This window comes from Heterocephalus glaber, unplaced genomic scaffold, assembly GCF_053883595.1.
Source record: "Heterocephalus glaber isolate CG9 unplaced genomic scaffold, H.glaber_assembly_v1.0 deba00001141, whole genome shotgun sequence".
Taxonomy (NCBI): Eukaryota; Metazoa; Chordata; class Mammalia; order Rodentia; family Bathyergidae; genus Heterocephalus; species Heterocephalus glaber.
In genome coordinates this window covers 3,267,291-3,290,683 of record NW_028258201.1, presented here as the reverse complement: position 1 = coordinate 3,290,683, position 23,393 = coordinate 3,267,291, and the positions used below count along the sequence as shown (strand labels likewise).

At 54.9% G+C, this 23,393-nt stretch overlaps 1 protein-coding gene across 4 annotated transcripts in view; it reads right to left on the bottom strand.

Moving 5' to 3' along the window:
* Scube3 (signal peptide, CUB domain and EGF like domain containing 3) overlaps nt 1-22,906 on the bottom strand; it is a 33,841-nt gene extending 10,935 nt beyond the window's left edge. For 2 of the 4 annotated variants that reach the window (XM_087210505.1, XM_004846725.4), the window contains exons 1-11: nt 22,779-22,906; nt 12,631-12,753; nt 10,762-10,887; nt 8,230-8,364; nt 7,172-7,297; nt 6,862-6,978; nt 4,924-4,971; nt 2,635-2,751; nt 936-1,058; nt 405-521; nt 64-189 (exon numbers count right to left, since the gene is read on the bottom strand). In XM_087210505.1, the coding sequence (XP_087066631.1) occupies nt 64-189; nt 405-521; nt 936-1,058; nt 2,635-2,751; nt 4,924-4,971; nt 6,862-6,978; nt 7,172-7,297; nt 8,230-8,364; nt 10,762-10,887; nt 12,631-12,753; nt 22,779-22,863 (1,243 nt within the window). In that variant the 5' untranslated portion in view covers nt 22,864-22,906. The remainder of the gene's footprint in view (nt 1-63; nt 190-404; nt 522-935; nt 1,059-2,634; nt 2,752-4,923; nt 4,972-6,861; nt 6,979-7,171; nt 7,298-8,229; nt 8,365-10,761; nt 10,888-12,630; nt 12,754-22,778) is intronic. The other 2 variants (XM_087210506.1, XM_004846727.4) reach the window with 1 other exon arrangement.
* Nucleotides 22,907-23,393: the final 487 nt, after the last annotated feature.

Sequence of the window (23,393 nt, the reverse complement as noted above, 5' to 3'; positions counted from 1 at the left end):
CCCAGTCCCAAAGCACCCCTGAAGCTGCAGTGCCAGGTCTGGCCAGCAGAGCGCGCCGCGCACCTGTGCAGTCCTTGCCGTTCCAGTGCAGCCGGCCCTGGCCCGAGGGGCAGGTACATTGGTAGCTGCCAGGAGTGTTGATGCAGCCAAAGCGGCAGCCTCCCCGGTTGATGCTGCATTCGTCCACATCTGGGGGAAGGAGATGGCAGACAGACAATGGTGGGGCAGGCGCCAGGGAGTGGGGACTTAGTTCAAGGCACCCTGGTTAGGCACGAGGGGTGAGTTCTAGGGATCCATACGATACTATGGTTGTAATTAATACTGTGCTGCCTGCCAGTCGGGCTGCCATTTGGAAGGCGGGTGAGGGGCCAGGGTGGCTGGAGGGCGCACCCCTGCTGACCTACCCCCACAGTGGGTGACACCATATAGCAGGTAACCACGATGGCAGAGGCACTGGAAGCTTCCTGGGGTGTTGACACACATGTGGTCACAGGTCCGGTCAAAGGAACACTCGTCAATATCTGGAAGAGCAAGAATTCAGGCAACGGAATCTGCCTTGGGGCACCTGACCCTGGCTGAGGTAAAGGGGCCCTTGGCTCGCTCCTCTTTGAGTTCAGAATGATTCTAGTCATGAACTGGCTCCCAGTCAGTGGCTGAGCAATGCCAGCCCACCCTCTCTGTGCCCTCCACTTGGAGGATGGGGCACCACGTGTGGGCAGGCAGGCACTCTGTCAAGGACACGCATGGGGTGAAATCTGTCCCTCCCTCCTTGCCACACTGTATGTGCCAGTGTGGAGCCAGTCCTGCCTGCAGCACAACTCTACCTGCAGACTGCACAGTGTCTACCGAGTGTCTCAGATGCTGGCCTCCCCGAAGCTCCCCTCCGCCACCAAGAACCTCTCCTAAGCCTTTCCCCTTGGCCCGGGTCTGCTCACCCTGGCAGTTCCTCTCATTGATGAGAAGCTTATAGCCTTTCTTGCAGCTGCATTCGAAGCTGCCCACTGTGTTCCTGCAAATGTGGTCACAGCCCCCATTGTTCAGGCGGCACTCGTCTATGTCTGGGAAAAAAGGACAAAATAGAGTCAAAGATAGTATCGAAGAACAGGAAACACAAACAAGGAGCCAAGATCCCTTCCTCACAGGGACAAGCAAAACCACAGAGGGCCCTGGGCCTGCCCCTTCTGAGCCCTCTGCCACTCAGGTGGCCCCGTTTCTTCCCTGCTCAGGGGATCTGCGGCCACTGGTAACACCTTCTCTTCTGGGACCGAGTCCCAGGAGCCAGGCTCAGGCCATCAAGGAACTCCCTGGAGCAGGGAGCAGGTAGGCATCTGACCTGCAGGACAGGCTGTGCCCCTTACTCTCCAGCTGACATCCATTCCCAAGAGGGCTGCTGGGTAGAGTTGTCCCCTTCCTGTCCCCAAGCCCTGGCATAAGGGTCCTGTCAAGAGGGCTGCATGGGGCCGTGGAGAGGTGGAGAGTGGAAGTGACTCAGTGGAGAGGGCCAGCCTTCAGGGAGGAGCTGGGAAAGAGGCCAGACAGGGAGGACTTCCAGGAGAGCCAGTGAGGCTGGGTCGCTGAGGGGGGAGGACGGGGCCAGTCCGGGGCCTGGACGGGAGAGGTCTGGAGAGACTCAGGCCTGAGGCAGCTTTCAGCATGGAGAGGGAAGGGGGGCAGGCAAGCAGCTTCCTTCCTGAGGTCAAGTTCCCCAAGCTGGTGGCAGACAGGACCCAGGCTACTCGGCCCTCCTGCCCTCCACTTCACTCTTAGCTACCTGTCAACAGTCCTTCCCAGCAGGAAACCTCTGCACTCAGGCTGACCTGCTGCCCCAGGCCTCCCCTCCTCTCCCAGCTGCTGGGCCGAAAGACACAAAGGAGCCTGCTACTCTTTGCAGTCCCCACTCTGTGTGAACAAAGGACACAGACTTGGTGAATCAGTATTTTCAATATTCTCTCTCCCTTTTTCTCTCCCTTCTCCCTTGTCTTCCCTCAGACCCAGCTAATTCAAAAAGGGAGCTAGAATAGACAATATGGGAAATTATACTGTGATGACAGCTAACACAACATGCTCCCAATGTACCAAGCTCTTTCCTAAATATATATCTCATGTAATCCTCACAGTTCACCAACAAGGCAAGTACTGTGAAGTAAAGGAGGCAGGCGCCATGAAGTAACTTGCCCAGAGTCATGGACCTAGGAGAGGCGGAGCTGGCATCTGCACCCAGCAGCCAGGCACAGCCCCAGGCCTAACTGCTGTCCTACTTCCCTTGGCCAGTCTGGCCTTTGAGGGAGGAGCATTTACGGAGCCCCTGGGAAGGTCTGAGGAATTCGGGTTAGGCTTACAGAACACACCTGTGACCTCCTGCTCACAAAGTCAGGGCTCAAATATCCTCCCAGCCCCAGGGCAGATGTAACTGGGGCTCATTAACTGGGAGGGTTGTGCCCTGCTGGGGAGCAGGGATGGGAGTAGGGCAGAGGAGGGCGCTGAGCCGCTGGCTGGACTTTTGTGCCCCTTGAGTTGAGCAGGGAAAGGTGCACAGGAGACAGCCCTGGGCCCTGTCCTGGGTTCTTGATAAGAAAGGTGTGAGGAAGTGTGGTGCCACCCTCGGCCCCGGCCCAAAGGTCTCCAAGCCCTTACCTTTGCAGGTCTTCCTGTCGGGCTGCAGCATGAACCCCACGGGGCAGCTGCAGTGGACGCCCGCTGCCGCATCGTGGCACTTACTGTCGCAGCCCCCGTTGTTGACAGCACAGGTCTCTGTTTAGGAGGGAGGTGAGGGGTGGTAATGGGGTTACCCGCCTAAGAGGCATCCCAACTTCAGGGTCGTAGAGACCACAGAGGACAGAGCCACCTCCCTGTGCTTTAGCTGGAGCATTAAGCGGAGGCTCGCGGCCACTTCCTCCCCTCACTCCCAACCCCCAGCTCTCACGGTGCAGCCAAGCAGTCCATCTCCCTGCCCCCTACTTGATTGAAACAAGGTGGACAGCAGTGAGGCAGGTACAAGCCAGAGCTGTCAGGCAGGAATGTGCGGGGGTGGGTGAGCAGGAGGGATGGGAGCTACGGGGTCACCCGGGAACAGGAGGGACAGAAGTTTCCTCCTCTTCCCACTGACGTGGCGGGTGAGTGGAGTCACAGTGGGACAGGCTCACTGGGGCAGGCTGGGAAGAGTGAGCCTGGGGGTCCCTAAGATAGCTGAGGGATGCTCCCACTTTATCTCCCCTCGCTCTTTGCCCAGCTGTACTAAGATCCCACTCTGGGACGGCTCAGGCTCCGAGGGGCCTGCACACTGGGTCATGTACCTTCACCTCCGCCCCGGCCCTCCCAGCTCCCAGAGGAGATGAGCTGACTCTTTGGTCACTGTTTTACTTTCCTAATGGGAGATAATGTGCAGGGGACAGCAGGGGCCAAAGGAGAAGAATGCAGAGCAGAGAGGGCTAGAAAAGGTAGGGGAGAGCGTTAGAGAACCCCAGAGCTAGACACAGCCGGAGGAGCCCTGTTTCACTGTCTCTTCTGTTGCTCCCTCCTGGCTGGTGGTAGTTTCCTTTGCTGAGAGGCCAGAAGGGAAGTATGCATGGGTCACTCTCCCTATTTTCTGAATTCAGAGCAGGAGAAAAACAGCTTTAGACAGCAGCTTGTAAGAGTCGGTCGGACAGGTCCAGGAAAACCAGCGGCTCAAATAGTGCAAGAACCTGACCCCAAGACTGGGAGGTGTTATAGACCCTTTTGTCTGAGATTCTTAGAGCTTTTCCCTCTAGAGAGAGAAAATCCCAAGGTGTCCGCAAGGGAAGAGAGGAGAGTGGTTCACAGAACTGGGGGAACTGATGAGAAAAGCACGGATGGTGCTGTCACCTTTAATCTCCACTCCTAACAAGTCCCACCCTTGTCGCCAGGACTCCAGAAGAAGCCTGGCCCTGTCTGTGGGCCCCAAGCTATGTCCTGGTCCCAGGCTCAGGAGCAGCCATTGTGGGATCCTCTGTCATTCTTCCCTCAGCTATCCCAAGGTTTCCAAGACCACGAGGAACCCGGAAAGAACCTTGAGACCAAGCCCAGCTAGCCCCCAAGAGAGTTCTAAGAGGCCCACAAGGTCCTGGGAGAGGGTGGGGAACAGAGATCCTGTGCCATGGCTAGGTGGCTTCTGAAGGGTCCAGGATGGAGGCGGCAGATGTCCATCCCCACCCAGCTGGACCAGGAAGCTGGGCAGAGCTGTCCACCTCGTCAGGACAGTGTTCCTCAGAGCAGGGTGGCACAGCCTCACTGTTGACTCTCTAGGTCGCAGAATCGAAACCACAAGTCACCCTGAGCTAACTGTGCCAGTGCTTCCTACAGGCACCACATATGCTACCTCCGTCATCAGCACCTCGGGGAGGACTGTCATTCCCCTCACTTTACAGAAGAATGAACTGTGGATCAGAGAGGCCCTGAGGCTGTGTGGTTAGAGCCAGGCAGAGCCAAGCTTCAAGCTCGGGTCTGTCTGAACCCAAACGCCATGCTGTGGACCATGACGGAGCAGAGAAAGGCAAGTGATGCCAGGCTGTGACTGACGTGGGTGAGAACCCAGGAAAGATGCCCTAAGGAGGGGATGGCATCGAACCCCCATCTCCGGTGGCACAGTGGGCGAGATGCTGGGATGGAGCTGACTGGGTTTTAACTGTGTGATGAAGGGAGGGGAGAGGCTGAGGTGTTAGGAGGGCCGGGAGGAGGGAGCAGAGCCAGAGAGAGGGAAGAGAAGGCCAACATGAGGGCTCCCGGGCCAGCTCTTGGGGATTCAGGGTTCCTGTCACCCGACAGGCCCAGTGCCCAGGGGAGCACTGCCAGGCTGGGGCCCAGTCAGGCTGGGCTCGATGGGCATGCGGTTAGTGGGAGCCTCAGCAAGTTAGCCCTTCCCCTAGCAAGCCAGTGAGAGCAAGCGGAGAGAGCAGATATATTTACCATTAGAAACGGCCTGAGTGGGGATGTGCTGCTCTAGCCGCCTTTCCCCTGTTTGACATCGTAAAAAAGCTGTTTAGATGCCGGGCAGGAGCCAGTGTGGCCCGCTGGACCCTCCCACACCCTCCACCCTGCCGCCCAGACCACTAGCCCAAAATGGTGAGCCCAGGGAGCCCTAAGACACTGTCACTTCTCAGCCTTGTCCTGCCCGGAATCCTCAAAGAAGGCAAGGTCCCAGCAAGTGACTGAAAAAGTGAGTCTCACACAGGGACAGTTGTGGGCCCAAGACCACACAGCATGCCAAAGGCAAAGGTGGCATGCAGCATCAAATCTTCAAACAGCCAAGTCCCCAGCCTCAGTCTCCCCTGACATCTGAGTGTGCTGGTGGCCCCAGACAATGAAGTTTCTTCCTAGCAAAGGCTGGTGAGGAAAATGAGGTACAGGGCAGGCAAAGTAAGTGCTCCTGGAGCTGTGGAAGAGGAACCAGCAAAGGACACAGCTGTCAACCCCAGAACAGCCTCATCTGCTCTCCTCTGGCTCCCCTGGCCATGGCCCCGGAGGCAGAGTGGGTCCAGGATTAGAGAAGAGCTCCAGCTTAACAGGGTGCTTTCAGAAGCAGTCATGTCCAGGACCCTCAGGAGAGAAAGAAGCCGAGTGCCATCCGGGCCTTGTGTCCCTGGGCCCTAAGTGCTGTCCTGACTCATGCATCCTTTCTCTGGGGACCGCATGCAGTTCCCTCTGGCAGACTCGGGATGGGTAATGTGTCTGGCTGGTGGTGGGAGGTTTAGAAAGCAGAATTAGACCTCTGCGGGGAAAACGAAAGGAGCTGGGACAACCCAGGCTAGGGAGAGCAGCAAGAAGACCTCAACATGTTGGATGTTGGATGAGTTAACCGGGAGGGAAATGTGCAGCAGGAGGGGTTTCAGTGACAGAAGCACATATTAGTGTGTGCGCCGAGGGAGCCCCAGAAGAGCACTGTTGCCCCGTCCTGTGTCTCCCTGTCCCAGGCCTGTTCACGGCTCCCCTCCCCAGCCTGTAGGAGCGCCCCGAGAGACGGCCCCCCGTAAACACCTATGCCCACAGCAAGCTCACCCCTGTCTGGCTCAAGGCCCGGTCTTAGCCCCAGCCAGAGCTCCTCCCTTTCTTCTCCTGCTTCTCCAAGGGGACCCCTTGACCTGCTGTCTTCTCAGCACTAGAGACTGAGGGAGTAGGAGTCAGCTTTAAGGAATTAAGCTCATCCCCGGTACCTGGACACAGGTGAGGTTCGGCCTAGGACTTCTGGGAAAGGGATCCAGGTATTAAGAGGGCCCCAGACCCGGGCGAGAGCGATGGAAGGCTGCAGTGGGTGAGAAAAGGGCTCCAGGCGGAGCTGAGAACTGGAAGAGAGAGGGGGCAGGGTGGGGAGGAGCAGAGGACCTGCAGGAGGGTGAGGAGAGAAAGGATGGAGAGGAAGGAGGCACCTGGAGCTAGGAAACCCCATCTCAGCTCGGGGGCGGCGGTTCCCGAAAAGAGCTCTCTGCCCCACCTCCGGTTCCCGAATAGGGGGCCGTGGCAGCTCCCCTCTGACCAGGGAGAGGGGTCACTAGTCAACCAGGGCCTTTGGGCAGGGGTCGCCAGCTGCTTTCCCCAGCTCTCCCACCCCTGCTCCACCCCAGCCTTGGTCGACCAGCACATCTGCTAAGGATCCGTTCCCAACACTTTTCCGGGGAGGAAGAGGATGGTGAGGGTCCTGGGAGGGGTGGCGCTGGAAGCCACGGGGAAGAGGGCCACGTGGCCCTCGAGTCTCTCAGAGCTGCCCCTCGCCAGACCAGCCACTGTCGGGCTCTTCAACCCCTCACCAGGCACTGTCCAGCACCTGGGTCCGCAGTAGCCCCCAGTCCCCTGGGGCCTCCACCGCCCTCCCCATCACAGGTGGACCGAGTTCTCCCCTGCCTCACCCACCGATGCACGTCTTCCCGTCGGTGTGCAGCACAAACTTGACGTGGCAGCCACAGCGGGGACCCTGCTCTGTGTCGTCGCACGTGTGCTGGCAGCCACCGTTACCATAGTTGCATGTCACTATGCACAGAGAGGGCAGGAGGCCTGTCAGCTTGCTTCTGCTGGGTACCAGTTCCCCGCCACATGGGAACAGCCCTCCTTCCTAGTTGCCTCTCCCACCTTCTTCCCTCCTAGCTCTGACTTGCTGCTGGGGTCCTACATCCTTTCCTCTTCATTTCCCCCGCCCACCACTGCCAGCCCAGTGATCTCTCACATTTACAGTCCCGCTGGTTCTTGGTGAGCTCGAAGCCAGGGCGGCATTCACAGGCAATACCCCCTTTGGGGGTCTCCCGGCAAATGTGAGCACAGCCATGGTTCTTGTTCATGCAGTTCATTCCTTCTAAAAGAGAAGAGGAGAAGGGTGAGTGTTCTGTACCCCTGGATGCCTGCTCTGGGTGGAACTAGAATGGGATGTTGGAGGCTTAGGAAATTAGCGTTCTACTGATGCTGTGACACAGAGGGGACCGTGTCTTCCCGTCACAGGCCTCCTGCCTTGCCCACAGACCTGGATGCGAAGGAGCAGAGCTCAGAGCAGTTCCCAACAGGGTGTTAATAAGTACTAACAGCCACCCCAAAGAACATCTCCATGATCTCTCTGTCCTTCACACAACCAGTGTCTCTCTAATAGTCGACAGCCCTGTGCTAGGGACTCAGGGGATTTAGAAAGGACCCACTTCACTTCCCTCAAAGGAGTTACACTCAACCTGGGAAGATACATAAGAATCAGATCTATAATGTGAGTGGCAAGTGGTTGGTATAGATAATTACTTTGCCACAAACATTTATGAAGCTCCCGTTCCATGCAGGGCAGTATATTAGGTGCGGGAGACACAAGAGGCATTAAGACATAGTTCCTGCCCTCAGGATGTCACCGTCCAGTGTGTATGTGTGTGGGGGGGGTGAGCCACAGAAACAGGCAAAATATATTCTGCTCTTCCTGCCCAACGCCCCAGTCCAGGCCAAGGAAGGCTTTGGTGAGCAGCAGCTTGGAGAAACTCAAATACCTACATTTAGGAATGAGATCTGCCTCGGGTCTGGGCCAGAGCTCACCCCAAAGGAGCCTCGATCCCGTAATGACCCTAACCCCAAATGAATTCCCTCAGCCTTTTCTCTAATACAGTGTCTGTCCATGAACCCCTAAGGGTGTGACTGAGTTGAGGGACAGAGGGGCAGCTGGCAGGATTGAAAAGGAAGAATGAAATTTAGGGGGTACTGAAGAACAGTTAGGTAGAAGCCGCGCTGGGGGCAGAGCCTTCCAGGCCATGGGCTGACCTTCTGGCCGCTGGATACAGGTGTGCTGGTTGTCGCTGAGGAAGAACCCTTCTCGGCAGTGGCACTCGTAACTGCCCATCATATTGACACAACTCTGCTGACAGCCGCCGTTGCCCTCGGCGCATTCATCCACATCTGTGCAGGACAGGTGGTCAGCGGGGCCACGGAGTGCAGCCCAGGGTCCAAGTTGTGCCCTGGACTTCAGCAGCCAGGGCTGAGGGAGTCCTGAAGACGCAACCCCGTTCCTCACCTAGACCAGGAAGTTCTCACCCCTTTGTCAACTAATACGGCCCTGAGAGGGAGCTGGGAACCAAGCAAGTGTGTACGGTTGGGGGATTGAACCTTGCTCCCCTGGGCGAAGCCTCACCTCCCTCTCTCTCACCGCGGGCAGAGGTCGGGAAAGGGAAGAGGACCAGTGATGGAGATAAGGATGGAGATCGGTCACACCGGTCAGGGAGGTGACCAGGGGAAGCAGCCGGTTGGGATAAGTCGGCAGGAAATGGGGGAACGTGCAAATGGTTCTGTGTTCGGGACGAGCTATAGCCATGGTACCAAGATTGAGAGGAGCGTGGGGTGAGGTAGTGAACCTCAACTCCTTGTGGGGCTGGGGCCATTTCCGTGGCCAGGCCACAGCCCTGTCTGTCCCTTCCCCCCGCCTGGGCTTGCTGCCATGTGCCTTAGTCTTTCTCCTATTTTGGTTTAACAAAACAACTCTGGCAGCCTGGCAAGGAGGGATGGAGGAAGAGCTCCAGGCCACACCCTGGATGGGTGGGGGAGCAGCAGGCTCTTACCCCCAATCACCACCCCATGGCCCAGAGCCGAGCTCATCCTGGGGCTCCCGCTTCAAGGCCCTGACTCCATCTCCGTGGAAGCTGCTGGTTCCCAACTCCCAGGCCTTCTCAGTCTGCCTTGGTCCCGGAGGCATCAGGGAGATTGCATACCAAGTGGAGCAGCTAGAATCTGGGCTTCCGGGGGCTCATCTGTCCCTCCCTCCCCATCCTCTGCTGAGGCCCGCACTCTCCCCTGCCCTCTGGCCAAGGGCAGAGCCCCTCATCCAGCTGGCTCTGGCCTGAGAGATGCACCTGTCGCAAAGCTGAGACAGCACACTTCCCTCTCCTTTGTTCTTGTCTCCGCCCCATCCTACACTCCATCCTGCTTGCTCCCTTTCTTCCCGTCTTGTGGCTTTGTTACTCTAGCCAAGTTCTTTCCTTCAACTTTCTGGAGAAAACTGAGCCTCAGGGGATGATCAGCTTAAGGTTCCCCTGAGAAAAAAAGCACAGTTGAGGCTTTGCCCTAACCCTAGACAGACCCTCTGGATTCCTGGTCATTTTCTTGTCCCTCTGATTAGTCCTTCCCAAAACACTTATAGGGAAAAGAGAATGCGTGAGGGCCAGGGGCTTGGAACGGGAGCCAAAGCACTTGGAAGCTGATGTTCCAATTCTGTCAGCAGCTCACGCTCCTCTCCAGGTGTCACAGCTTCTCTTCCCAAAGGAGGTCATCAGGGGTGAGCGGGTAGAGGCGAGCAGAAAGGAGGCCCTGCTCCAGGGGCTGGAGTGGTGGCCAGGGCTGGGGTGGGAGGAAAGGCCTAGAGCCAGTTCAAGGATGGGGTGACAGGTAGAGGCAGCCTACAGTAAGGAAGCCGTTTGAGGTCAGCAGGAGCTAAACACCTAAATTGTGTGTTTAGTCAGGTCGGAGTGGGGCCCAGTGCAGCCCACTTTCTGGGCATCACGCTTCTCTTCCTCTCCTGTTCTATGCTTTGGTTCCCTATATCTATTTTGGAACCAAAGAGAGAGAGTCTGGGAGAGGGCCCATGGGTTCAGATCTCAAATCCTTTTCTGCCATGGGCTTCAGGTGTTCTGCTTGGAGGAGTCTCACTTGGTCTCAGTAACCTTTCAAAATGACAGAGGCCAAAGGTGAGTTCAGTTCCCTGGAGATTCTGTCTCCGATGCAGCTCCTGGGGCAAAGCAGAGCAGGTCAGACTGAGGCCTCAGAAGCAAGGGAGGGTGACATGGAGAGAGGAGAAGTTGGGAGAAAACCCTCTGTAGGACCAGGGGCTCCAGGGGCCCAGGGGGCATCATCATCATCTTCAGCAGCAACATTCCTCCCTTCATGGAGCACCTGCTATGTGCTCGGGAGTGTGCAGGGCTCTTACACACGTTCTCTCTGACATCTGCCCAGCAGCCTCGAGTGGAATGTTAGAGACGAGGAAACTGAGATTCCCAGAGACTCATTCATTTTCCCAAGGCTCTGCAGCTACAGAGCCAGGATTTATCTGGACCCACTGTGCTCTACCCACTCTGGCCAGACCGTTACTCTTCTCTCCTGGCCCTCTCCCAGGACAACTCCCCACTGCCATCGCCTCTGCTGTTCTCCTGGCAGCAGGACTAGCACGCCTTCGTGGCCAGTCCCGAAGAGGAGGCTGACCTTACTCTCTGGAGGGAATGCAGCTCTTTGTGGTCACTTCCCCCCTTGCCGGGGGTACTGAAGACACCTCTTTCCCTACAAGGTGGCCACTCACCAACCCTCGCTCACCCAAACAGTTGTGCCCATCGTGTGCCAGGTGGAATCCATCATAGCAGGTGCATCGGTAGTTACCAGGGATGTTGACACAGTCATGCACACAGCCTGCACTGTCCTCTCGCTCACACTCATCCACATCTGTGGGCAAAGAGAAGCTGAGACAGCCATAGGCACCCGCATGCCCCCAACGGCTGGCCGGGCCTGGGCTCAGCCTTGTGGTTGGTCTGGTTTTTTGTAGTGTTGGGGAATGAACCTGGGGCCTGTGCATGCTAGGCCAGTACTCTAACACTGAGCCACACCCCAGGCTCCTTGTGGTTACTTAAAAATATATGTATCACCTACCCAGTCATGGTGACACATGCTTATAATTCCAGAATTGTGGGAGGCTGAGGCACGAGGATTGCAAGGTTGAGCCCAGCCTGGACACCTTAGTGACTTAGTGAAACCCTGTCTCAAAATAAAAGGATTGGAAATGTAGCTTAGTATGGAGGCCCTGGGTTTAATCCCCAGTATCTTCCTGACTCAGCCTCCTGAGTGCTGGGATTACAGGCTTACGGCACAATAATTAGCTGGTTAATTTTCATCTAAACCTAAGTTATAAGCATTTTATATGTCTCTGTGCAGTCTTTCTAATTACCAGCGTCCCTGGCCACAGAATATTCCATTGTGTTGCTATATCATAATTTGTTAGACCCTTTTCTCTATTGCTGAGCACTTAAATTTCTTTCACTTACTTTACTATCATAAATAATGCATCAAAGAACATTGTCATTCATACTGTTCCACTGAATTTTCTTTGAGTAAGTCTCCAAGAGCAAAAATCTTTGGGTCAAAACTTATAAATACCTTTTATGATTACTGCTAGGTATTACAAAACTATAGTCAGCCTTCCAGTCTTGGGTTCCGTATCCACAGAGTCAACCAATGTGGATCAAAAATCGTCAAAGAAGGGGCCAGTGATTTAGCTCAGTGGCACTGTGCCTGCCTCGCAAGCACAAGGTCCTAAGTTCAAACCCAAAACAACAAAAAAGTCAAAGAAAAAATTCTATTGGTACAGATTTTTTTGGTTACTGTTCCCTAAACAATGTAATATAACAGCTATTTACTGACATGGCATTCACACTGTACTAGGTTTATAAGTAATCCAGAGATGATTTAAAGTGTATATAGGAGGATCATATGGGGTTTTTTGGGGTTTTTTTTTTAGTACCGGGGATAGAACTCAGGTCTTTGCCCATCACTGAGCTAAGTCCCAGGGCCAATCATATGGTTTTTATGCAAATAACCATGCCATTTTATATAAGGGACTTGACATCCTTGAATTGTGGTACCCTTGGAAGATCTTAAAACCAATCCCACTCAAATACTGAGGGATAACTATATTTTCCCATTCATAACGGCCATCAGGAATTAGTAAATGTACCTTGTCCACTGAAGTCTCATCAATACTGACGGCCGTAAATTTAAAACAATATCCCAGGGCTATTCTAGTTTGCATCACTTATGAGGGGAATATGTGTTTGTTTACAGTGTGAATTTCCCCTGGGGTACCGGTCTGTCCCTGTCTTTTGTCGGCACAGTATAAGGGTCTCAAGGTGGAAGTTCCAGCTCCAGGAACCACAGGCCTTAGTCACATGACTCTGACTCATCTTCCCAGTCGGTTGTGTGGCTGTGGAACTGTTCCTACCAGGGTCTCTGGGAGTCCATATGGTCCCAGTGCAAGACAGAACAAGGTGCCCTCTCTGAGAAGATGTAGCTGCCCATGCTCGGTCAGTGGGGATCTCAGGCCTAAGGGTAATGCAGTGTGGCCAGCTGGGGCCAGTGACACTGGTTTCCCCTCTCCTGGAGGTCCCACTTCTCTGGATACCCTCCCAGCCTCACCTTTGCAGTGTTTGCCATCCCCTGTGTAGCCCGACTTGCAGATGCACTTGTATGACCGAGGGGTGTTCTGGCAGATAGCATCGATGTGGCAGTTGTCAGTCCCCTCCACACACTCATCCACATCTGGCAGGGGCAGAGGGAGACACATGAGACCCTCAGGGGTACCCCTTGAGGAGTATCCTGAAGGTGGGTTTCCCAAGAGCAAAATCCCCTCTTCCGGAAGACAGAGCCGACACCCCTTCTGGATGTGTTCTCCCGTGTCAGTCAGATTTCAGAGAAGGAAGACTCTGTAACTCCAGGAACTCAGAAAGAACCCCTCCCCCGCCTTCAAAAACACGTAATGCACGTGACAGCTAACCCCTGTCATCTGAAATACTCCTCTTGCACTTGAAGATAAACAAAAAAACCCTTAGACACGGAACATGATTAGGAATAATCAACCCAGTGTGAACTGGTTTACTGTTCTTAGGAGCAGGCTTAGCAGGAGGGGGTGCCAAAAGGCACAGGGACAGCAGCCACTGTGAAGGGGACAATGTCCAGTGGTCACTGGTGAAGAAAGGGTGACAGGGCACCTGAGGGATTCTCATCTGCCTCGTGAGTCTGCTTTAGACCCCCTCTGCTCCCACTTGCCCACCATGGCAGCAAGAAGCTTTAGAGGAAAGACGTTTCAGCCTGGAACATTCCTTTGGCCTTTGTGCCATCAACAGCAGAGGACCTGGAGCCGGCAGTTTGGCACTGGCAACCTGAAGCCTGGTAAGAGCAGCCCTCTCGCCTCTCCAGGTCCCCTCACCACCCTTAGTCTTTTGCTCTAACCTAAGTGTGTGTCTGACCACAGGCACCACACACACAGAGCTACGTCAAAGGAAGAAGCCCCCCCAGATCTGGCAAAAATGAGGACAGTTAAGAAAAGACCTAGGAAAGAGTCTTTGGCAAAAAGAGTCCAACCTCTGGCCATACTACGGTGCCTGCAAAGCCGCAGTGAAAGAGGGGAGACTGCTTCATCGAGTTGAAAATGCTTCGCTGAGTTGCTTGTGGTTGGCATTATACTGGGTGCTGTGGAGGCGCCCAGGAGACTCAGCCGAGCCAAAAGGACAGAGGAGAAACACGAAGCAGGATGCAGTGTGCGCCATGAGGCACTGCAGATAAGGCGAGGGGCCTCAGCCCTGACACACATCAGAGTCAGCTCCCCTGGGCGATGTCCCAGCCCCCAGATCCCCGCGGTAAGTGTTCTTCTAAAGATACCAGATAACTGCAATGTGCAGCCAGGTTCGAGAACCTGAGTTACAGGGAAGGGCCAAGGAGGAAGAGATTATTTCTACCTGTGAACTAGGAAACCAAAGATAGTGCATAAGTAGCAGTCTGCCATAAGAGATGGGATTTGCAAGCAAGACAGTCTGACTTCCAACTATGATCTGTGGGCTGCAAAACTGCATGCGTTTTGTTTAAATGCAGATTCTCAGGCCTTATTGTGGATCTACTGAATCTAAATCCTTAAGGTGCTCAACATATTTTTATTTTTGGTACAGGGGATTGAACTTGGGTCCTTGCACTTTCGAGGCACATGACGGAACCACTGAGCTAAATCCCAGGCCTCAACATATTTTTAGACAGTGAATGGATGGACAGTAATCTCTCCAACTTAGATATGGATTGCTAGACTGGCTCCAAGCAATTTCCTAGCCTCTGCTTTCATTCTTAAGGAGAAAAAAGAAAGAAGTATTTAGGGGCAGATGTGAAGAACTGAAGCCTGGAAGAGGGCCTCCAAAGACCCCGCCTCAGATCTTCTGGGCGTCTACTCAGCTCTTCGATCCTCCCTTCCTCTCTCTCCTGCTGTGTAGCCATCCACCATGCCCAGTGACTCTAAGTGCCGGGAGCCCATCTGCACTTACTCTCCTCCTGGGTCAGCTCCACAGTCTCGGTGTCTGTCTGCCGGCCACCCTGGGAAGTCATCCCCAAGTGAGAGAACGGAGGAGAGCGGGCCCTAGCTTATAAGCGAGGGCAAGAGGGACCTTGCAGGTGGTACGAAGCTACATGGAGAATCAGTTTGTCAAACTGATGGAGAGAAAACAGAACCCAGAATGTACTACCATAGAAAGATCATAAACACTGGAACCAGACAGTCCCAGAGTAAGATCCAGTTCTGCTACTCTCTAGGGAAGGCTTTCTTATTTTTTATCTCCTCCCTTTTCAAATGGGGTTGATGATACATCCTCGTGACAGGCTGTGGGCAGTTGATGAATTAATTTATGTGAAGTACTTCATGAAATGTCTGATGGACCAGAAGGTCCCAGTACAGGAACCCTGAGATAGTAAGTATGAAATCACTGGCTCAGACAACAGATGTTCTGGGACCAGGCTGTCTGCTATGGTGGCCACCAGTCCCAAGTCCTAATTAACTTAAAATTCAGCTCCTCAGTTGCACTAGCCACAGCCCAGGGGCCACCACAGTGGACAGCACCAATATGAAACATCACACAAAGTTCTACTGGACAGCATTGCTCTAGGAGTTCTGAAGAAGGGTTACCCTGGGCCCAGCGACAAAGGGGCCAGGGCAGACCTGACGGTGCTTCCCTGGAGCCTCTGTCAGGCTCTCTGGGCCCCCAGTTCTTTGCTTTGTCTCCCAGTCTAAGCTCACCAGTACTAGAGTGAAATGTGATGCAGATCACAGCAAACCCAAGCTCCCTGGCAGAGCCCCTCCAGCAGCCGGCCTTCTCCCATCTTTGTGCCCAGTGCTTGTCTCACATTATCTAACCATTCTATTCCTCCTCACACATTCATTCTTCACATTCACACTGGAGATGGTATTCCTCTCTCCTCTTCCAGCCACACTGCACTCTGCTTTCTCAGTCTGGCTCAAAATTGTCTTCTCTAAAGCTTATCCTGGTGAGCCTTCTTCCTGGCAAGTCGGTGGTCCTGGGGATTCAGCTTGCCTCCGCCCATCTGCAACTCTTTTTTAGTTGCTCTGCTAATATACTCTGAAGCTGTCTCTGGTAACACTTTCTTCACTTGCCTGGGAACTTGCTATCTTTTGCAGCAAAACGGGCCTAAGGCAGAACTATGATAGGGCAACGAATTATAGCCAGCACCTCCTCCTTTTGCTAGTTCACTGTTGCAGAGCTCCCTCCCACCAGGCCTGCCAGCCCAGAATTTGTTCTCGCAGGGATCTGTGCAGTACTCACAGGCAAAACCTCATCTCAGCCTGTCCTCTCGGGCAGGGCACAGGTGTTCACGAGCTGGCAAATCAACTGATACTGCTGGGCACGAACTGGATTAGCCCTGTGGCTCTCAACTCTGACTGCACAGTGGACTCGCTGGGGACCTTTGAAAAATGTAAATATCTAGGTCCTGCTAGACCCATTCAAACAGGGTCTCCACGGAGAGGCTGGGCTGCTGTTTCTCCCCTCTTCCCAACTCAGGTAATGTGGGTGAACTATTTGCCCAAGCTGGGAGGAGACTCTGGGGGAGCAACATGACAAAGCAGTTGAGAAGGGCTTCTGGAGTGACAGTGCCAGCCTCTGAGCTCACTGCCCCTCCTCCCTACATGGGAATAACAATCATTAGACCCCCACGGGATGCTGTGAGAATCAGGTGAGTTAATATCCCAAGGACCTAGAGCCACTCTGTGGCCATGCAGTAAGTGCTCAGTAAGGGCTTGCTACTATTTTATTCGGTCTCTAACTTTCCCTCCGGTATCCCAATTACATATTGGATGCTCACATCACACTGAACTCAGTGCTGTAAGCTCCTTGAGGCCACGGCTTCTCAATCTTTGAAATCCACACTGCAGTGGGAATAGAGTTGAAGCTGGGTGTGGTGGTGCATGCCAGTAACCCCAGTACTTGGGAGGCTGAGACAGAAGGATCGCTGTGAGTTTGAGCCCAGCCTAGACAACTTAGTGAGTTCAAGGCAAGCGTGAACTACATAGCAAGTTGTCTCCAAAAACAAAAAAATGGGAATACAGTTGAACATACTTCTTTCACCAGTCAACAGTTATCGAGCACCTGCAATATGTCCAGCACTGTGCCAGGGGCCGGGGGTGTAGCAGACAAAGGATCCACTGAAGGCATGGTGTAAACGTTTGTAACACGGGTGAGTGGGTGGATGAGATCGATGTCTGTAGCATCAGCTCGGCAAAAGCTTGCTTCTTCACTCACCCGTGATCTCATAACTGTTTGGGTTGCAGGATGGTCAAAGAAGGAAGACAAGAAACTCAAAGGAGACGAGTACCCACTTCAAGGCATCCACTGATGGATCCTGGGGCGAGAAGAGTCTGGGGACAATGAATCAAAGACCCGCAGGTTCTTCAGATGTCATCTGGCAGGGCTGCGGGCATCCCTCATTAAGTAGGCAAGGAGCCTAAAACCCAGCGAAGTTATCTTGGGAAGAGCAAATAGCTAGCATAGGGCAAGGGCGTGGGTTTTTGGTCCCAGTCCATGGCTCTCTCGCTACCCACTGTCTCCCAGATTCTGGTAATGGTCCCCAAGTTTTGGGGCATCAAAGGCTGGTTTCATGGAAGAAAATTTTTCCAGTGACAAATGTGGGAGGACCATTTCAGGATTAGATTCTCATGGAACACACAACCTAGATCCTTCATGTGTGCAGTTCACAGGAGGGTTCGTGCTCCCGTGAGAATCTTCTCACGCTGATCTGACCAAGGCGGAGCTCAGTCACTGGGGCCTGGGATGGACAGTCTATAAATACAGAGGAAGCTCCTCTCCCTCACTAGCTTGTCCGCCACCCACCTCCTGCTGTGTGGCCACAGGCTGCCTAGGGGTCGGGGACCCGTGTCACTAAAGCATCCCATGCAGAACCAGGGAGGGATGGAACTGAAACCTGTGTGACTCCACAGATGTTCCAAGGCTCAGGCACAGGAGCAGCAAAAGAGGAGCATAGAGTGGAGGAGTGGGGAGGGAAGGGGAAGACAGGGTTGAAGGAAAGAAGAGGTGGGAGGCGCAGCAGTGGCAGGTGTCGCCTGCCCCTGGATTCACTACAGAAGGGCCAAGCAGCTGGTGAGAAACAAAAACAAACACCAGCATGCAGGTTCCTGCTGTTAACAGCTTCAAACCACCAGAGGAAAACTCCAAATAAATATAATTAGAATCTTGTAAAAACCTCCTCTCTGTAAACTTGCTCCCCAGGGTCTACCCTTTAGGCACCCCCCTTCTTCCAGCCCTCCCCCAGTGCCGGCACAGGCCAATACTCCACCCTTACCCAGGGATTCCTTAAGTCTGCTGCCTTATCCTACATCTTCCTGCATCCCAGCAGCTCCAGTTCAGGTCTTTTCTCAGCTTGTCACCAGCAGTGACCAGACCTGGACAGTCCCTGCCGTGAGTCTCTTGAAATCAAAGCCCACAGCTCTTTAGGGTTATGGTTACAGTCACAGGGAAAACCACAGGTAAAAGCCAAGGCCCCAGCACCCAATACAAAGGCCATTGTCCCTCCTGTGTAGCCAAATCGAAACATCCAACTGCAACTCCAAAGCTGGGCCTGGCTCTGAAGATGGCAGAGGTCCAGGCTGGGGCAGAATACAGAGGGACAGCCTTGGAGCAAGGAAACACACGCTGTGGCCACAGGCATTGGTACTCAGTTCCTACAACACCGACACTTGGGCTCCACTTCCCAGCTTTGTTGGGTGTACACATACACATGTGCATGAGTGCACACACATGTACCTTAGGGCCTGTTTGTAAATACCACCTGAGGACACAGTCAAACTATCAGGTACTTTGGGCCCCAGGAAACCGGGGAGGGAAGAAAGGAAAAGTAGCCAAGTGACCAAAGTGGAACAGGGTCGGGGAAGGGCCTGGCACCTAGGTTGAGTAACCAGGGGAGGCTGGCTCAGGACTGAGGCTTGGCCGCATCTTCTGCCATCAGCTGGAAGGATCTCAGTTTCAAATTTTACAAGTGGGGAAGGGGATTTCAGTGATCTCCTCCAAGGCCCCAGTCCTTGGGCTCCTCACTGGCAAAACCCGTCAGCACTACAGCCTCCTGGTGCCACCTGAGACTGGCAGCGTGTGGGCACGGCAGGAGAGTTGTCAGTCTGCAGACAGGGCAGTCTGTGTGGCCCAGGTGAACAGCGTGGCCACCCCCCCCAACCACCCCTGGATTGGCTGTTGTTGCCTGTCTTCCCCGAGGCCCAGCAGTCCTTCTATTTCCAGACTCCTGAAGAAGCTGTCCCCAGGTCGGGGCCTCTTGCGGGCACTGCCAGCCTCAGAGTAGCACCACAGCTTCCAGCCTTGACAGGGACTCTTTCTTATACGTGGTCATGTGCCAGGGGTACAGGATGTCAAAGGAGGCCCACACCCGGACACGCGGGGACCGGGCCGGGGGCAGGGACGAGGGTGGCTCGGGCAGCAACCGCCTCTACCTCCTCTCAAGAGCTCGGAAGCCATCTGTTCCCTTCCTCCATCCCCAATGCAAGGCACTGGACCAAGTCATTCCACTTCTTTACCTCTCCAACTACAACAAAGCGCACATTGCCCCACTTCCTTTTTCCTCTCATCGGAGCGCGCACACCCCCCCCCAGTCATGCACGTGCACGCTCATACACCCCAGTGAATGCACATCTCACATTCCCAAACTCACACCCGGCCGGCTCCTTTTACGGCAGGTCCCAGCCGCTCACATCTCAAACCGGTTCTCATGCTCTCAAATTGCAGAAGGTTACACCAAACAATCTGATCTGAGGGCTGCTGATGTCTTTCTTCTTCCTCTACCTGCAGTGTGTCTGGGCTCAGTGTCCCTCTCATTCCACCCTGCAGAGACTCAAGGTGATGAGAGGCAGGGGTGGAGGACTGCAGGACGGGGAATCTTCTATGCCTGCCTCCTCCCACCCCCAAGACAGGTCACTGAGAAAAGAGAGGTCAAAGGGATTCCTGAGGAATTTCTAAGCAGTCCACCCCCTTCTGGAAAAAACGGGCTTTGGGGAACTGGTTAAAGATCGCTCCAAGGGTAGGGTCAGCAGTGCCTCCTGCTCTCTCCCTTCCTCTCTCGCCAGTATGGCCTGGAGGGGACACAGGCAGTCGCCAGCTGCCTGCAGAGCCACCTCATCCGATGACACGGTAATGGTTTTCATTTCATATTTTGGAGGGAGGGGCTAGGAGGAACAGTCCCCTCACTGTATAAGCTGGCCACAGGAGCCGAGGGAAGCAGGAGGAGAGGAAACAGCCACATTAAAGAGGAAGAGAGGGGTGGGGGAAAGAAAGAGAGACACGTACACCCAGACAGAGACCTGGAGAGACGCTCGGAGACAGAGAGACACTGTTCCCTGCCAGATGAACCCTCTCAGTCCCAGGGATGGCGTCATTTGGAAACTCTAAATTCCTGACTTTATCAAAACTCTAGAGCGAAAACTACCAGGTAAACCAAAGGACCAGGCCGACTCTCCCAGGAGCCCACCCCGGGACAAGTTTCCCTGGAGGCCTGAGACCTCTGCATGCAGCTGTAACCTGAGCCCCGTGCAAGGATTAGGTCTTTCTAACCACTGCCCCCCCCCAAGAAGCAAACCAAATTAATGCTTTTAAGTTAACAATTATCTCGGTTATCCAGTCCGTCTACCTTAAGATACACAGACAGGCACTTGAAAAACACTCAGAACCGTGCACTCTCCTGCTGCCTCCCTCCCAGCCCACTGCTGACCCACCCCTCAGTTCTCACAGGCAAAACAACAGCAATGGCTCTTAAGTCGCAGTCCCACAGCCGCCGGCTCTGGCCCAGGTGGGTGATTGTGGTGAGTCTCACACTCACACTCACACTCACACTCACACACACACGCGCCACTTTACACTTGGGGCTCTTCTTACCCCATCCCCTTCCCCATTCCACAGGACTCTGGCTTCTTGCTGTGGATCTCTGATGAAAAGGACAGAGACGCAGACATCCCCAGAGGTACAGTAGCTCCATGGAAGATGACTGCCCAGAGTGTCTGTATTCTAAAGACCCGCTCAAGCTTCGTCTATAAGCACGTGGCACTAAGGACAAACTTCCTGGCACTGCTAAGACTGGGGTAGGGGAATATGTTTAGGGGTGAGGGAGGCCTCCCAAGCCCAAGGACCCTGCCTATGTGTAGGACCCTAAGACTGCCCTGACCAAACAGTACTTGTATTTCCTGCAGCAAATCTGCAAATCTGCAAATCTGGGTCCAGAGACAACTTTCTAATTCACAAACCTGTCATTGGGCAACTCCTGGGCAGGGTTTATAGATTTCTTGAATAGCAGGGTCAATGAGAGGCTTCCATTTGGTGCCAAGCTAGACTCAGAAACAGGAAGGAAGAAAGGAAGGAAGGAAGGAAGGAAGGAGAGGGAGGGAGGGAGGGAGGGAGGGAAAGATGCCAAGTTAATTGCAGCCCAGTCGGAGCAGGTGTGGCCCAGGAGTGAACAAAACTATTAGTCTGTTAAGTTCCTCAGGGTAGGGGTCTCCCTTCCAGCTGCATTTCCCCCAGGACCCAAAGGGGTATCCCATGAAAGAGGGCACCCTGGGGTACCCCAGAGGGATTCTGAGTCCCTGGAAGACGGGGCGATCTCCCAGACTTGAGAACCTTGGCTCGGTCGCACCTGTCCCTTTTAGGGATCTCCATCTGCTTCTGCTTTGGCCCCAGCACCCTCCCCCAGTCTCCCTAGGCCACTTCAGACACTGGCTCCAACTTGAAAGAGGCCCTTATCTAGTCTTTAGATTACTTCATGAAATCTGTTCCTTCAGACTAAACTCCCCAGCTAATTCCATGTTATGAGTAAGTCAGCATGCACTACAAAAGCCAGCTTTGTTTATGAAAACACAAGCAAATCCATAGTGAGGAGAGGGGCTGCTCCAGGCTGGGGGTGGGGGTAGCTGGGGACTGGGAGGAAGAGGAACCTTCGGGGTGGGGTGGGGGTGGCGTCTGGTGTTTGACAGCTGAGGGTCTCTAGTGTTTGACTGCGTTAGACAGGCTGGAGGGGAAGGGGGGTCATTGAAGAGGTTGTGTTTTGGGGGAGGAGCATGGCGTGCATGGAGTTCCATCCTGCTCCGAGTGGACCCCATCTAGTAACCGAGCAGCTTACGGGCCAAGCGCTCAAGGCCCCGGGACATAGCGACCCTACTGCCAGACACAGCCTTTCCCAACTCCCAAGTTCAACTTTCCCTTTGGCCCTACCACCTCCTCCCCCTGGCTGGCTTCAGGAACCCCCGGGACAACAGGCAGAATCATAACGTCCCAACCAAAACCTTGCCTGGAGGAACTCTCTTTTTGTCCATATAAATCTCTTTAGTTAGGACACCACTGGGGGAGGCGTGCTGCAGGAGGTCAAGGGGGAGGGGAGTCTGTCCCCAGAGAACTGAGGGACCCCAGCCTGGTCTCTGCTAGCACAGCCCCGGGATGGGCCAGGAGATGAGCTTGGGGTCAGGGACTGGGGCGGGAGGGCCTCCCAGTCTCTTCTCTTTAATTCCTAGAGGGCTCGGTCAGAGCTCTCCAGCCTGGAATTTTACTTTGTTATTTTAATGCAATTCTGACCTGGATTTAAATGGAATTGGAAACCCAAGGACTTAATAAATAAATATTATGATAAGAAATGAAAGCCATGCAAGACGAAAGAGACTTCCCCCCTCAAAGGCAGACACGCAACATTCTTGCCAGAAGCCAGTCACAGAAATTTTCTTCGCTTCTTCAGCCCCCTACCATCGGGTGAGAGGCGAGTTGGGTTTTCCATAGTCTATTTTTCTGTAACACGTTTCCACTGATAAGACAGCAACTCGGAAATTCTCTCTCTGAACTTTGCATGCAGGGTGGGGATCTACAGCACGGCTGAAAAGTTTTCATTCCCGCAGTCTCTCCAGGCCACAACTTTAAGTGTCTGGCAGCGTCTGAGAGAAGAGAGGATTCTCTCCGACTTTAGAGCACAAAAAGTCTTTCGAAGATCCGAGGGGTGGCGGCGAAGTCTGGCGGGGCTCTGAAGTGCACGGTCACTTCTGCCCACCACCACGGCTTCCCGCTCACCCCTCCGCCGCGGGCTCCTCCAGCTCTGCGCCCGGCGCGGCGCCCGAGGTCAGGGCCCGGCCGGGGTGGGGGGTGGGGGGAGACCCCTGAGCGGGCGAGCAGGGTCCTGACAGCGCCCGGCTTCCCGGCACCTGCCCTGCCCTGGGCCGGGGCCGGCCGCCCCGCAGCCTCCCGCCTTACCTTGCGCAGCTCTGCTGTGCTGGGCGGCGCGGGCGTGGACCAGTAGGACGAGGAGGCAGAGCCCGGGCACGCGCCCCGAGCCCATGGCTGGAGCTCCGCGCGCGGCGGCTCCGCCGGTGCCGCCTCGAAGCCCGGGAGCGCGGAAGCCGGCGGGCCCGGTGCGCGGAGGGGGAGGGGCGGGGAGCCGGCGGGGCCGGGCCGGGGCTGCGGGCGCTGCTGCCGGCCGCTCGCAGCCGGATGCCGGGGAGAGCGTGGCGCGGAGCGCAGCGAGGCCAGGGGCGCCCGGCGCGGCGGACGGCGGGGAGCCCGGAGTCCCAGCCGCTCCCGGAGGAGCCGCGGCCAGAAAGCGCGCTGAGCCGGAGCGAGGGACCTGAGAAAGGGGAGGGGAGTCGCGGCGCAGAAACACGCCCTTCTGCCTTTCTTCCTCTCCTCGCCCTCGCTCCGTCCCTCGGGCTCCGTCTTTTCCTTCGCCTTTCTCCTCCTCCTCCTTCTCCTCCTCTCCTCGCTCCTTTTCGTTTTCTTCCTCCTCCCCCGCCGCCTCCTCCGCCGCCACCTCCTTTTTCGTGCCCCTTTTTTTTTCTTCTTTCCAATGGGGCCTCGGCGTGGCGGCCGCTC